Genomic DNA, 15,359 nt, shown 5'->3' with positions numbered 1-15,359 from the left:
CTGCATTTTAGGTAAGCGCTCTGTTGCTTGAGCTACATCCCTAGCCCCACTGGTAGGATTTTTATTCCAACTGTACCAGAAAATGTGAATCTTTACCAGCCATCCAAATAGCTGCTTCTCCCTTTTCTCTCTGCTCAGCAAAGTAGCTTACTGGCAGGAGGTCAAGGAGTGAAGAGGCGGGCCATGATCCCTTGGATTATTTTGGAGGCGCCATGGAGTCAGCTGGAGTACGTTAGCAGCCATTGTTCCATCCCCTCCACTCTTCCTCTGTTCCCCAACTATCCACTTGAGCAAGGATGCCCCAGCTAGGTTACCCACCAACAGAACATTGGGCCTGTGAAAGAACCACTCCAGAGGACATGTGGCCCCAGGTATGGGGAACACCCAGAGAAGCAGAATGACACCAGACAAATCTATCACATCCATGTTCTGCCCCACTGACAAAAAGAGGTACTGCTTCTACAGATGCTCTGCCTCTCTGAGGTCTCTGCTTCCACCATGCTCACCGTCTGTGGTGCCAAGTTGCCCCACATATAGTACATTCCTAGGTCTTCTAGCTAGTCCATCTGCAGGCCTGTGGCTTCATCCAAGCACTGCAGGCCACCAGAGTGAGCTGTGCCCATTTACCTCTTGACTCTGAGTTGAATCCATCCGACTTCCTGCTTTCCAAGGAAATAAGCATTCCTATCTCTTTGGATACCATGCAGACCTTCCCTGCCCTCCTGGTGATGTCCTTAGCTGCATGATTCATTCTGTTAAATTTCCAGGGGCACTAAGCTCTAGGGACACTAAATCTCCCAGATGCTCTGAGATGCTCTTGAACTGTGTCCACCAGACCTATTGCACATCTCCTCATTGTGGCAGTTTGTCCACACATCAGCTGTCTTTGTGCCCTCTGGGATACCAGGTGAGTCATGCCAATGTCTACTGAATGAGGAGTAAAACCATTAGCTCTATCTTCTCCTTTTAAAAAACTTCTATTTTACTCTGTTGTGGTGTATGAGCCATTAAAACTTTCCAGAAGGCAGGATATGAAGAAAAAAAAAAAACCTTTGTAAATAGTAGGTACATGATGCCTTAGTTTTTAGAGGGAGAGAAACCAAGTTGCTAGGCAACTGGTGAGAAATCTAGCCAACTGCTTTCCTACCTCCCAGCTCCTCTCTAGATAATTGTCAGGTTCTTGTATTTTCATTTCTTATGTTTGAATTTACAAGTTATCTCTGTGTGTTTGTTAATATCTTTGTGACACTTATCTATGAATGGAACACACACACACACACACACACACACACACACACACACACACACACACACACACAAGTACAGTGAGCATGGTCGTACGTACTTATTATAATCCCAGCACCTAGAGTTTGAGGCTGTGCTGGGCTACACACCTCCACCTTATTTCAAAACAACACCAAAGTGTTCACTGTTCTCTGGGGTATGAGCATGTAAATACTATTTGGATTTCACAAGGGGAATTTGGAAGGAGTTGGAAACTTGTAAAAAAAAATCCATTTTTATTGGGAATTTAAAGTAACTGGTCTATCAAAGGCCACCTTTATATGAATGGATAATGGGCATCCCATAGCCTTGATTTTGTTCATAGAAGAATACAAAAGTATCAATAAATGTAAAATATGGAGAATTTATGGAAGAAAGAAGGAAAACAAGACACAGAGTATGATACAAGAAAGTTCATGCTTTTGTGTGACCCCCTAGGCCTGTTCACACACTAGGTCATTTAATTGCTAGTACTATGAGATAGGTGTTATTATTTCCCCTTTTCATAGATAAGGAAACTGAGGCTCTGATTCCTACAACTATCAAGTGGAAGACCTGAAACCTGAGAATTGGCAGTGAGGCTTATGTAGCAACAGTGCCTTTTGAATACACAACTGCTGCCAATCTGCATGAATAGGAGAGGTAGGTATCTCTTAGCTTCTTGCTAGTGTTTTACAAGGCTCTGCAATGCCAAGTAATGGCATCATCTTTTTCCTAAGGATACCTGAAGAGCAAACTGGAAGCAAGCATAGATCAGCATGTCTATGCATCCATCCTCCTGCACCATCCACCTATCATATCCATCCATGCACCATCCACCTATCCATCTACCTGCCTGTCCATTCATCCAGTCACCATCCATCCATCCATTACTTCATCTATCCACTTGCCTTTTCACCTAACCAAGTATCTTCCATCCATCTACACATTCACCCAAGCATCAAAAATGTGGGAAACACCTGTTGGAGATTGGTTCTAATGTTTTGATTCAATTGGGAATCTGTGTGTCCAAACACTAAAGGTCCTTGTCCCCAATTGGTTTTTGATCAATCAAAAAGATGTCAGCAGCCAATGACTGGGCAAAAGGAGATGGAGCGGAACACTTAGAGTTGCTCGGGCGAGGGCACAGAGAGGAACGGGGGAAAATCATCATGACTCGGGGAAGAAAGACGGGACATAGGAGCAGCAGCCATGTGAGATTTCAGGTAAGTGGGCACCAGTCACAGGTGGATCCAAAGATAGTTCCTGGGCAGGTTTGCACATGTAATCCACCAAGAACACAAAGTGGTATAGCCAAAACTCCCACTACACACAAGCATGAAGGTTCAGGTACATGTATGCATCTTAGAGACTGCAGAATATCAGAGGGTGAGCTTCAACTAAGGGAGTACAGGCTCACAAGTAGCCTTAATGATATAAACAAATAGGGAACTGAAAACAAGAGGAAGAGAGTGAAGATGTTCTAAGTGAAGTAAAAAGGCTTGACCATGCCAGGCAAAAAAAAAACAAAAAAAACCAAAAAACAAAAACAAACAAACAAAAAAAAAAAAGGCAAGAAGAGCTGATTTAAGAGCAGTAAACTATGCTTGGTGCAGAAGAAAAGAATCTCTTTTTGTAATCTCTTAGACAATTGTAATAACGTCAATGGCTCTTTATCGATCAGAGAGTGGAGGCAAAGTTATTTAGTGAGTGAGTCTACAATGTAAGACTTAAGGAGACATATTGGTCTATTATACAATGGGACTTGGTTGCAAATCACTCAGGGACCCTCAACAACAGCCTTCTGAAGCATGTTTTGTTCTATTGATCCGTATCTGATATCATGGACCCTGTCTACCCTCCATTTCCACAGCCATGAGCAAGGGGATGTTGGCCCTTGTAGTTGAGTGTAACATCCACTGGATGATGGAAAGGATCCTGGGGTCTGGTCAGCTTACCTGCATTGTCAACATCAGTTGAAAGGTTCAAAGAAAGAAAATGTACAGACCAAGGAAGAACCAGAGGGATCAAGGACACCATAAGAACCAGGCCCACAGAATCAGCTGGGACTGGGACTCAAGTGGGCTCACAGAGGTCAGGGGAGCCTGTAGGCGTCTGACCTACGTCCTCTGCATATATGTTCTGGTTGTGCAGCTCAGTGTTCCTGTGGGATTCCTAACAGTAGGAGCAGGGGCTATCTCTAACTTTCCTGCCCACCTTTGGGACCCTTTTCCTCTTACTAGGTTGCCTCACCCAGCCTTGATGAGAAAATATGACAGGTTTTGTAGCTTGTTATGCCTTTTTGGTTGATGTCCCTGGAAAGCCTATTCTTTTCTGAAGGGCATTGAAAGGATCTGGGGAAGGGAGAGGCTGGGGGAGGGGCAACTGCAGTTCAGATATAATAAATGAAAGAAGAATAAATAAAAAGAAAAAAGATAAAGAATCAAGATTAACAATAAAAAACAACAACAACAACAAAAAAAAACCCAAAACTAAAATACAGCACCTCATACTGTCTGTATCATTTGACAGACTCTTTACACAGGAAAACTATGCATGGCATAATCACATTTAGGATTAATTGGTTAATTAATCGGGTCCAGACAGGTTTATCTCTCAGGAGACAGAGAATACCAGCTAATTAATGTGCACATTATATATAGAAGCAATTATTTCTATGAGGGAATAGAGGCATCTAGAGAAATTGTAGTTAATTAATTTTATTTTATTTTATGCATATGAGTGTTTTGCTTTCATGTATGAACACCCATCTCCTGTGTGTCTGAAACCAGCATCTGATTTCCTGGACCTGGAGTTACAGGCAGCTGTGAGCCACCATGGGGGTATACTGAGAATTGAGCCAGGGTCCTCTGCAAGAGCAACAGTGCTTTTCACTGCTGAGCCATTTCTCTGGCTCATCTAGAAAACTTTAAAATCTACGTATGGGGCTAAAGCAAGCAAGTGCTGAAGGGACATAAGCAGCACTCAGCTGTGCTTGTGGATGACATTCAGAAGGCCACCAAAGTGATGTGTGATGGGTTCTTCTTTGAGTCTCAGCTAATAAATCTAGTGGCCAAGACAGGGCAAGACGAAGTCAGAGGCTGCTTCTGCCTCCTCCCTTCAGCCATCCAGAGCCAGTGTCACCCTGTCCCACTCTAGCCTGGGACTCTGACGACAAGGAAGTAGAGGCTGTGGCCAATGCAGAGGCTCCCTCATGCCTGAGGCATAAGAACCAAGTCTCTAATTCAAAAATCCCCCTACCACAACTCCTGCAGGCTGGGCTCTCAGCACTGATTAGTTACAAATTTAGCTGGTGTGAGGCTTTAATCCCAGAACTCCAGAGGCAGAGGCAGAGGCAGAGGCAAGTAGATCTTTGTGAATTCGGGGCTAGCTTGGTGTACACAGGGAAGCCAGCCAGGCCACCAGGCCTACAGAGAGATGCTGTTTATATATATATAGTAAAAATATAATTTAAAATTCATTGTGTTTATAATATATGTGTGGGCACATGTGTGAGAGTCGGAGGATAACTTGTGGGAGTCAGTTCTCTCCTTTGACCATTGGGGTTCCAGGGAACAAACTCAGGTCATTAGACTTAGGAGCAAGTGCCTCTACCCACAGAGCCATCCCATAGGCCCACTTTTATTTCTTAAACAAAACAGTTATGTGAGTTTGGCTCTTAGCATGGGAAGGGAGTTTGGGCCAGGGATCAAACTGTCATCTAGAACTAACTCTTTCAAGCTTCTTAAACTAACATTGCTTATTTGCATTCTCGCCAAACGTTCTGGGAGTGCCTGTAATAAGAGAGGCCCGGTAAGCACTTGACTTTAAATGCTCTCTCTCACTGCGTGGTTCCCACCCAAGCATCCAGGAGAGTGAAGAGGTAACCCACTTAGCAGGAAAGACAAGTAGGGGCAAACCCAGTGGCTACCCTCCCACCCATCCATGCCTCTCTCCATGTGAAGTACCAATGCCCTCCCCGCCCAGAGCCAAGCCCCCACCCTCCCAGGCCCACAAGTGAGATTGCACATTAACTACTCTACAGAGAGGAGCAGTGTTGGGAAATGTGAACCCTGAGAGTCGGTGATGCAGATAAGAATAAATAAGACACCTTTGTAACAAAATAAATAAATAAACAAATACTCTCTTTATGTGTGCATGTGTGATATGTTGTGTATGTAGAGATATGTGCACAGGTCAGAAGACCACTGTGTAGAGTCAGTTCTCCTCTTCTTCTTGGAGCTTGAACTTGGATTGTTAGTCTTCTTCTTTTTCTTCTTCTTCTTCTTCTTCTTCTTCTTCTTCTTCTTCTTCTTCTTCTTCTTCTTCTTCTTCTTCTTCTTCTTCTTCTTCTCCTTCTCCTCCTCCTCCTCCTCCTCCTCCTCCTCCTCCTCCTCCTTCTTCTTTGGCAAGCACTCTTACCAGCCGAGCGATCTTGCTTACTCTTCATTTACTGCTTTAGTAGCTCTAACCCAGTCCTGCTCTGTGGCTAAAAAGGGCCTAAACGAGCACTACCCAGTGGAAACAAGTTCTAAGCACTAACTTTCACCCCCTGTACATCATAATCAGCACTTGGCACCCAGCTGGCACTCAGTGGCATTCCATGAAGATCTGTGGGTAGAATAAATAACTTCAAAGCAACAGTCTAGAAGTAGGCTGCTGCCTCTCCTGTTACCATGTGCATCATTTCTGCAACCTGGAGAGCAGTTTTCTACAGAGCTCTCTGGACACCTTCTTCACTCAAAGACAGTAGCCAAAAGGAGGCACCTGAGAGAGGAGGCTCAGGCTTTCTCCAACCAGGAAATGGTTGCCTCATCCCCAAGTATCTGTGAGATCTGTGAGGCAGAAATAAGTCACCAAGCAAATTTACCCTTAAGTGTAAAATTAAGTTCAAAGACATACTGTGCTACATCGGCAGAACAGGAACAGAAAGAGAGGGTTGGGCAGGAGTGAAGGTGCTGAGAACACACACTCTGTAAAACTAGTTTTCAGATGAAGAACCCGCTTCCAAACTCACACGGCTGACAAGTGCAAGAACTGAGATGTAGAACCTGGATGAGTATCGAAGCTGGATCTAGGTGTTTGCCTAGCAGGCTCAATATCTGCCTGAAATAGCAGGCTCCACTGTCAAGCGTGTCTGTGGCTTCACCGTTCTCACCAAAACTCAAATTGAAATTTTATCTCTATTGTGTGGTATCAAGAAGTAGAGCCTTTAAGAGGTGTTGCGTCATAAATGGATTGATCCTCATATAGCTTAGTGGATGAATGGATTATGAGGTTATCCCAAGAATGGCTCTGTTATAAAAACCACTTTGGCTGTGTATCTCACATGAGTCTCTCTCCTCATGTGAGGTCTGGCATCACCTCAGGACCCTGTAAGTGAGTTTCCACCAGCAAGGACAACGGGACAGCCTGACCTTGAAATTCCCAGAGGTCAGAAATATGAGTTAGAGTGTTCCCTCTTTTCCTTATAGAACATCCAATCTCAGATATTTTATAATAGTAACAGAGGACATAGGAACTCAGGGAGGAGCTTAAGTAGAAGAACCAATGGCCCTATGTAGGAGTGTCGAAGGCTACCTACCCAATACCCTGATGCCACAGGCCCAAGCCCTCTTCGACATCTTTGCTTTACACCTGTCTTGCTTAGGTGGTTTTGATTTTGTTTGTTTCTCTTGGCCAGTTTGACAGAAGCTGAATTTATCTGGGAAGAGGAACCTCAATGGCGAAAATGCCTCCGTTCAGATAGCCTATAGGCAAGTCTGAGTAATCTAGGACTAGCAAGCCAGTAAGCATCCCTACTCCACTGTTCACGCTTCAGGTTTTGCCTCCAGGTTCCCGCCCTACTTGAGTTCCCCTCGGGGATGGACTGTGACCTGGAAGCGTAAGATGAAATAATCCCTTTCTTCCCAAAGTTTCTTTTGTCTGGTCCTGGTATTTTGTCACAGCAACAGAAGCCATAACTAAGACAAGACCCTCTTCCGAGCCATCCCTAACCACAGTATACGAGCAAAGATGCCTCTCCATGGATGAGCATTGCCAAGCACTTCTCATCATGAGCTCTTCTGCACCGATGGGGAGGATCACATGGGTTAAATATGTGGCTATGGATACAGATATTCCATGGCATTAACCAACTTGGTAAGGGGATGGAGAGATGGCTCAGCAGTTAAGCGCACTGGCTGCTTTTGTACAGATCCCTGCTTCTATTTTCATCACCCACAGGGTAGCTAATAGGCACCTGTAGCTGCTGTTCCGGGGGATCTGGTACTCTCTCCTGACTTCCACAGGGATGAGGCACATACCTGGTGAACAGACATACATGGGAGGCAAAACATTCACACAGGAAAAGTAAATAAAGCTACAAAAACAAAGCAGCCTGATAACTGTCCTTAGATGCTAAGTGATAGGGAGAGAACTTAGGCTGGCCAGTGCCACTCCCAAGGTCCCCGGTGGTTGTTTAAATGAAAGACAAACCTCCATAGGTTTACATATTTGAACACTTGGCCCCCAGTTTGTGGTGGTGTTTGGAAAGGTTGCAGGACCAAACATTTAAGACAAGGAGCCTTCAATTGGGCAGGGGTTTGAGTTTATAGCCTTGCCTCACTTTAGTTTGTTCTCTCTCTTCCCCCTTTCTTCCCCCTCTCTCTTCTCTATCTCTTCTCTCTCTCTCTCTCTCTCTCTCTCTCTCTCTCTCTCTCTCTCTCTCTCTCTCTCTTGTGTGATCACTCAACTTTCTTTTTAGCTGCCTGGTGACATGTTTCTCCCACCATTTGGGACTTTCCCTTTGCAATTGTAGCCCAAACAAACTCATTCTTCCTTAAGTTGCTTCTGGTCAGAAAAATAGTAGATACACCCTCTTAGCCATATTCCAAATTCTTTCCTATTAAAATTGGTCTAGTGGATCCAGCCTTTCAGGTGACCATAGAGGAATCTTTACTGCACCTCTAGATTGCTGCCTGGCCTGCTTCCATCCTCCCTTTCTTATTTTTCTCCTACATTTCTGCTCATCCTTCCCAAATGATTTCTCTAAGCAGCTGAGGGGTTTTTTATTTTTAAGTTAATTTATTATTATTATCATTGTTATTAGTGTGATGTGATGTAGTGTGTGTGTGTGTGTGTGTGTGTGTGTGTGTGTGTGTGTGTGTAGGCAAATGACTATTGTGGTGAACATGTGTAGGTAAGAAGACAACTTCTGGGAAGCAATACTCTTTTTTCCTTGAGGCAAGATCACTCTTCTTGCTTCTGCCATGTGATGTGTTCTAGGTTAACCAGCCTGTGAACTTTTATAATTTGGTCTGTAAAAAAAGTAGACCTTTTCAATGTGTGATAAAGTACACTGTGATAGCTATAGAAACCACTAACAAACCTGTATTTATTGGCATGGAAAGATGTTCATTGTTAACTGAATAAAGGATTTGCGAGAGGTAATGGGACCTGCTATTATATAGTGCTCTCTAAAGAGGGGTGTGCGTCCTTGCAGCTAAGACGTGGTAGTTGGTTTTTACCTCATTGATACAGTCCCTGGTTTATCAATCAAGAAACAAAGCCCATTTGGGCCATTATCCTGGGCTCCACATCCCACCACCACCACATGAAATTTCCCCTAGTCCCCGCTCTGCTTCCTCCTTCCTCCCAACAAATTTAGGGGCTCAAACTCAGGTTATCACACTTATATGCCAAGAGCTTTGGATAGATGAATCACTTGGTTTTGCTTTGTTTTTGCTTTTTTTGCAAAAACACTTCTCCAATTTTCTGTAACACAAACTAGGTGTCCAACAGTTCAGTCCTGACACTGTCTATGTTAACACAGTGCCGATTCCCACAAGTTGCAGGGCTCCACCACACAAAACTGTGCCCACTCTGGTACCCAGTCCAGAGCTGGGCCACCTATACTTCTAGTTACAAATGATGGACTAGTTACAAATCAGAGGTCTCCATGACCCAATTCTCCCATTTGACAAGCACCTAAGAGGAATTCATGGAACTTCAAAAGTTATTATTACTGGTTTATAATGAAGGATACACCTAGGAATAGCCAAATGGAATGAATGTCCAGGGCAAGGCACAGAGAATAGGACAAACAGACAGAGCTAGGACAAACAGAGCTTCTGTGCCCTTTCAGGCACCCCACCCTACAGAAACTCCACGTGCTCAGCAACTGCAGAGCTCATCAAATTCTACTTTTAAGAGCCTGTCAGAGCTTAATCTCCAGTCCCACCCTACTTTCCTGCAGGTGGGTGGATGAGGTCAGAAATTCCAACTCTCTAACTCTCCAATCTAAGCATTAGGTAGGTCTCACCCTAAATTCCACCCTGAGGTTATCTAGAGCCACAGTTCAAAAAGCAACCTCATTAACTTAAACTATTAGCCTCAGCTATTATCAAAGGGGCTCATTATGAATAACAAAAGACGCTTCCTGCCGCTTCGGAAACTCTTTCTGCTTAAAGAGCAGGGGGCCAACAGTCACTTTCCACTGAGAGGCCACCCTGATCACCGAGGGGACAAATTGCTTAAACTTCTCCTAGGTCTTTGAGGTCTATCTGTTTCATCTTATCTCAGTTTCACTTCTGTCCAGGCCTCTACACCTGTGCTCGTCACTGAATAGAAGCATCTTGCAGCATTAAACCATTCCTCAGGACCTCCTGACTTTAGAGAAGATCACCAGGGATATGCTGCCCCTGCCCCTCATTAACCTGCTTCCTGGAGAGGGAAGTAACAAGTAGTTCTCACAGGCAGAGAGACAGCAGCAATTGCCTTTCCAGTGAGAGCCTTGGCAATTTGCACTTTAAAGTAGCAAATTGAACCATAAGCTTTCTAGAACACAGGCCAAAACAGACAGACAAACACGAATTTTTTGATTATTTGAATATATCCAATGAACGGTTTCTGTTCTAAGAGGCACAGAGTTGAATGTCGACAGGCATAGTAGCACCATTAAATTTATGTCTAAATCAATAGTTAGAGTTCTTCTAAATAAAGCAAAATCCAATGGAAAAAAGAAAAGAAAAATCTGTAGACATGACACCAGATGGTGAAGAGGAAACCCGAAAGATTCGCAGACTTACTTATCAAAGGAAACTTTTGATATGTGCAATTTATTAGAAAAGCACAAGCTACTGACAAGCTGGATAGGTAACGATGTGGGCTGCGGAGATGGCTCAGCAGTTAAGAGCACTTGCTGCTCTTGAAGGGGACAGAATTTGGTGTCCGGCATTCACATCAGATGCCTAACAGCTTCCAGTAACTTCATTTCCAGAGGATCTATGGCTTCCACAGGCACCAGTACACTTCTGGTACACATACATGAGAATAAAAATGTCTTTTTTTTTTTTTTTAAAGATGGAGATTAATGCTCTTGCCTGGGTGTCAGCTGAGGAGCAAAATAATGGGTATTAAGCTTTCAGGAAGGCAGCTGGCAATCCTTTGTGAAAGGAAGAAACAAGCATACACATTGTGACCAGTAACTTTGCAGTTAAATATGAAAATCTTCACAGTGGAATCAGCAGAAGACATCTGGAAGAGCTGAATTTGTGAGGCAGGGGGATTGATTAAAGGCCATCTCCAAATTGACCAGAGAATGAGGTGTGAAGAGGTCACCATGCATCTAGATGCACACACAGGGGCACTGGACATGCAGAATGAGGTGGGAAAATCATAAAAGCAAAGTTACAGTGGTGAACTGAATGAGAAAAGCCCATAGGCTCTTATGCTTGAACACGTGGTCTGAACACAGTTGGCAGAATTGTTTGGGAAGGATTAGAAGGCGTGGCCTTGTTAGAGGAGATGTGTCACTGGAGGAGGGCTTTGAGACTTCCAAAGGTACACACAATTCCCAATGAGCCCCTCTCTGTCTGCCTCCTACTTGTGGATCAAGATGGGAGCTCTCAGTTATTCCTGATACCATGCCTTTGCTCTGCTGTCATGAACTCTAACCCTCTGTAATCATAGGCATAATTAAATGCTTTCTTTAATAAGTTGCCTTAGTCATGGCATTTTTGTCACAACAATAGAAAAGTACCCAAGACAGACACACAGAGGTCCATCTGGGAGGTGGAGGCAGGAGGATCAGAGGTTCAGGGACATCCTCTACCACACAGCAAGTTCGAGACCAGTTTAGGATATCTGAGAACTTAAAAAGGAAAAACATCCTAAGAGGAACAGTCTAGGAAGGAGTACTTGGAAAAGATGATGAAGGGAAGGCTGTCAGACCCACATAAATGACAGCTGTCATGTCCTCGTCCTCCCAAACTTGAGGAATAGAGAACTAAGCTTTAACGGTGGAACAAGGGATTCCTCACTGTACCATGTCCATAAGCTAGGGGTTATCTTTCCCAGTTAAGGAACATGAGGCTCAGAAATAACCAGGCCAAATAGAAGAAGAGAATCCCCAAGCAGCTGAGCTTCCTCATGTTCTTTTCCTGTCTTCCTTTCTCTTGGTTTCTTTTTTCTTTTCTTTTTCTTTTTTTTCTTCTTTTTTTTTCCCCCCCGAGACAGAGTTTCTCTGTGTAGCCCTGGCTGTTCTGGAACTCATTCTCAGAAATCTGCCTGCCTCTGCCTCCCAGGTGCTGGGATTAAAGGCATACACCACCACCACCCAGCCTCTCCTGGTTTCTAAAGAAAAAAAAAATATCCAGTACTGTGCTTTCCTGACCTCTGAGCTGGTTTGTGTAATAGCTTGGTGTGTCTCTCTCCTCATCCCTCAGGGCACAGTAGTCTTCCCACTAGGATAGACAGTTATACTACCTGGCTGCTTCTGTCATCTCTCAGTTTCTGCTTAGCGGCAGAATCCAAAGCTCATCCTGGTCCTCCACAGCCATCAGAACAACTCTCATCAAATTCTACTTTGAGTATTTTGATTCTATGAGTATCAAATTCTAATTTGAGTAAAATGAGTGTGGCAGGTCTAGAGAGGACAAACTGTCCCGGAGGCTCCTGCTCTAATTTCCGAGGCTACACTGGCTTCCATTTATGGGAAGCTGGAGATACCCCTCTACAGCAGCTGTTCACTCTGATCTGGGTCTCCAGTATCCCAGAACCAAGGCATAGCAGGGAACTGAGACAGGGAATTTTTTATAGCAGAAGATCTCTAGGCTCCCAAGGTTTAGTAAAATACAAGCAACGTGACAGCGTAAACCCTCTGTGAGATAGGAAGGCTGCAGAGCGGAACCATTAGCTACAGCCATGAAAGCTATTGTCCACGCAGGTCAAATCCTGTGTATTGAACCCACCCACGCCCCACCCCACGCATACGTTCTAACGACTGCTACAGAAGGTGGAGCTATAGACTCTGTTATCCCCTCTCCTCCCACTCTTGACACCGGCCAATGTAGCTTATTTTTCCTCAGGCCCCACTACAATTACTTGGACAGAAATTTGTAAGAAAGCAATTCCATCCCACAAGAAGTATTTTAAACATTCAAGGGTAATGGGCTCCGACTTGTAGTACATTGTTGTGGCCTCATCTGTGCGAGCTCATTTCTGTCTTAAAGAGGGACACATTTTTACCAAGTAATATTTACCCAACTGAGAAGAAAAGAGCGTTAGAAAAATAAAATGCTGTAAAGTTCTGGCTTATACATGAAATCAAAACAAAACAAAAAAAGCCAGTGTTTATCCTACCCATCTGGGAGGAAGTAGAGACTGTGAGCTAGTTAACAATCCAAATATGTAAATGTTTGTATTTCTGTTACTGCTTGCAAAGCTTCAAGCAGGTCTAGCTGTGGAAAAAGAAAGCTGGGAGACTGCAGAGTTCTTGAGGCCTGAGCTTCTTCTGCCAAGCTGCTGCTGAGCATGGCCTTCCCCAGTCATCTCTGGAGGCTTAAGGACCGTTAGAACTGCCCTTGCTTTGACAGTTCCTAAGCCAATATTCAGTAGGAAGGGAGCTCTCACCCTTCTCTGACCTCTGAGCTGTTCCTGTACACAGTGGGTAGTCTCCCTTCCACACCCTCTGGTTTTACAGAGCTCTGAGAACCCGCCCTGTTATTTCTCCTGCAAAGCCATTACAGGTTTTTGTTGTTGTCTCTGATTTTTTCCCCTACAAGGGGGCAGAATCTTTTACCCAGGGCATCAACACTGGGTTGAATGTGAGTGGTGGCTCAATTCATTTTTACATCTCAGTTACATCTCAGTTATGTTTTATTTGATTATTCTTTATCCTTTCTCAACAAGTAATACATCACCTCCAACAGAGTGTTGGAAAGTGAGGACTAATCTCTCTCTCTCTCTCTCTCTCTCTCTCTCTCTCTCTCTCTCTCTCTCTCTCTCGTCTCTCTTTTGTAACCAAGGATGACTCTGAACTTTGGATCCTCCAACCTTTACCAGGCCTGCCCTGCAAGCCTAGTTTGGGCAATGCCAAGGATCAAATCCAGGGCCTTTTGAATTCTAAGCAAGCACTCTAACAATTGAGCTGCATGCATCCCCAGCCCCCTTCTCTCTCCAGTTAGGCTCTTTCAGAATCTCTACAGTCAAGTGGGTTTTATTAAGCTCCTGAAATCCCAGCTTTTTCGAGTTTGGGTTCTCTGACATTTATTTATTTATTTATTTTACTTGCTCTTGTGAGGCAGTGTCTGGGAACAACAAGAACTAACAGTTACCGAAATCATATTATGTGCACACAGTGCTTTGAGGTCAATATTCTTCCCATTTTATAAAAGATTTGGCCACCGAGGCCTAATAAATAACTAGTATAAGGCCACAGAAAAGTAGTTTTACTGTAAATCGACCTAAGGAGGTGAGTTCATTGTGCTCGGACTTCAGAGCCAATTGGATGTGTTTTCCTCCTTGGGGGCTGGTGACCTGAATAATTTTTGACCCTATTTCCTTTCAATAAAGTAAGAATGAGGCAATTTTTGGAAGACAGAGCAAATGAGAGATGTGGAGAAGATTGAGATGGGTCTCCAGCCCTTGATAATTTTCAGTGCTCCTACCGTATTCTAGCTGAAGCACCCATAGGCAGTGGGGCCCCTCTTCTAATAGTCTCAGGGACGCCCGACCCTCTGCATCGTCACTGCACACTGGCCTGAGTCGAGTTCCACCTGCTCATCTCTGAGCACTATCTGTACCAGACCACTAGCGAGTTCTCCAGCCTCTCTCTCTGGGTCTGGGACTCCCACCCCGGGAGCTTTCTCCTTACCATGGCATCGTAGCCCAGGAGATTCATGAAGTGTGCCACTTCCAGGCCTTTGTAAACGGTGAACCAGATGGTGCCCTGGTACTGGTCGCCGGCATCCAAAAACAGCACGTTGGGTTCTTCCTTGCGGATCTGCTGCACCTTGGTGAAGAGCCGGGCCACACCGCCCACGCACAGGCTGGCGTTGAGGCACTTGGTGGAGTCATCGCTGGTCTGCTCTAGCCGGCTGTGCACGTCGTTTGTGTGCAGGATCGTGAGCTCCCAGGCTCTGACTAAGGGCGACAGTGGTAGCAGAGCGCTCAGCGCGAGAAGCAGCCACTTGGGTGCCGTAGCGGCCGAGGGACGCATGGTTGGCTAGAGAGCGTTGAGCGGGTGGACTGGCCCAGAGCCCGGTGAGCACCGGCCACCGGGGCCTCTACTAAGCGGCTGGGTGGACGAGGGTGGGGCGGGGCTAGACCCGCCTCCTCCAGCCCCAGGCCCTCCCGCCGGCAGATGCACTCCCGGAGTCACCCGATACAACCCTGGCACCCGAGGCACCCGAGGCACCCGGGAGCTGCTGGCCCAGCCCGCAGGGAACAGAGAGGAGGTTGTTCGGATGGTGAACGAGCAAGTCGGAGTGGCTGGGTGCCGCAGTCCCTGGGCGGCGGTGACAACTGCAGGGGCCGCGTCCCTGATCCTCAGTCTCGATCGCACTCTCGATTTCTCTAGAAGAGTGTACAGCGGCTTGTGTTGCTCGGTGGCTCGTCGCCGAAAAAGAAGAGAGGGGGAGGAAAGGAAGAGGGACGTGGGAGAGAGAGGGGTCCGGAGCCCGCCTGGGAAGTGCGCTGTGAGGTTGCTTCGGTGGGACCGGGACACACCGGGCCGAGACGCTACGTAGGTTTGAGGAGGCAACCGCTCCACGTAGTTCGATCTGGAATCTCAGGAGCCAAGCAACCTTTGGGATGGAGCCTTTCATTTATCTACA

At 45.4% G+C, this 15,359-nt stretch overlaps 1 protein-coding gene across 1 annotated transcript in view; it reads right to left on the bottom strand.

Moving 5' to 3' along the window:
* Nucleotides 1–14,911, bottom strand: part of Nt5e (5'-nucleotidase ecto) — a 51,197-nt gene extending 36,286 nt beyond the window's left edge. Inside the window, exon 1 of the mRNA XM_031344186.1 lies at nt 14,399–14,911. Coding sequence (XP_031200046.1) covers nt 14,399–14,743 — 345 coding nt within the window. The 5' untranslated portion in view covers nt 14,744–14,911. The remainder of the gene's footprint in view (nt 1–14,398) is intronic.
* Between the last annotated feature and the right edge of the window lie 448 nt (nt 14,912–15,359).

The sequence above is a fragment of the Mastomys coucha genome, unplaced genomic scaffold (assembly GCF_008632895.1).
Source record: "Mastomys coucha isolate ucsf_1 unplaced genomic scaffold, UCSF_Mcou_1 pScaffold23, whole genome shotgun sequence".
NCBI classification, from domain to species: domain Eukaryota; kingdom Metazoa; phylum Chordata; class Mammalia; order Rodentia; family Muridae; genus Mastomys; species Mastomys coucha.
Note: the sequence above shows the minus strand (reverse complement) of the source record. Positions and strands in the feature narration are given on the sequence as shown.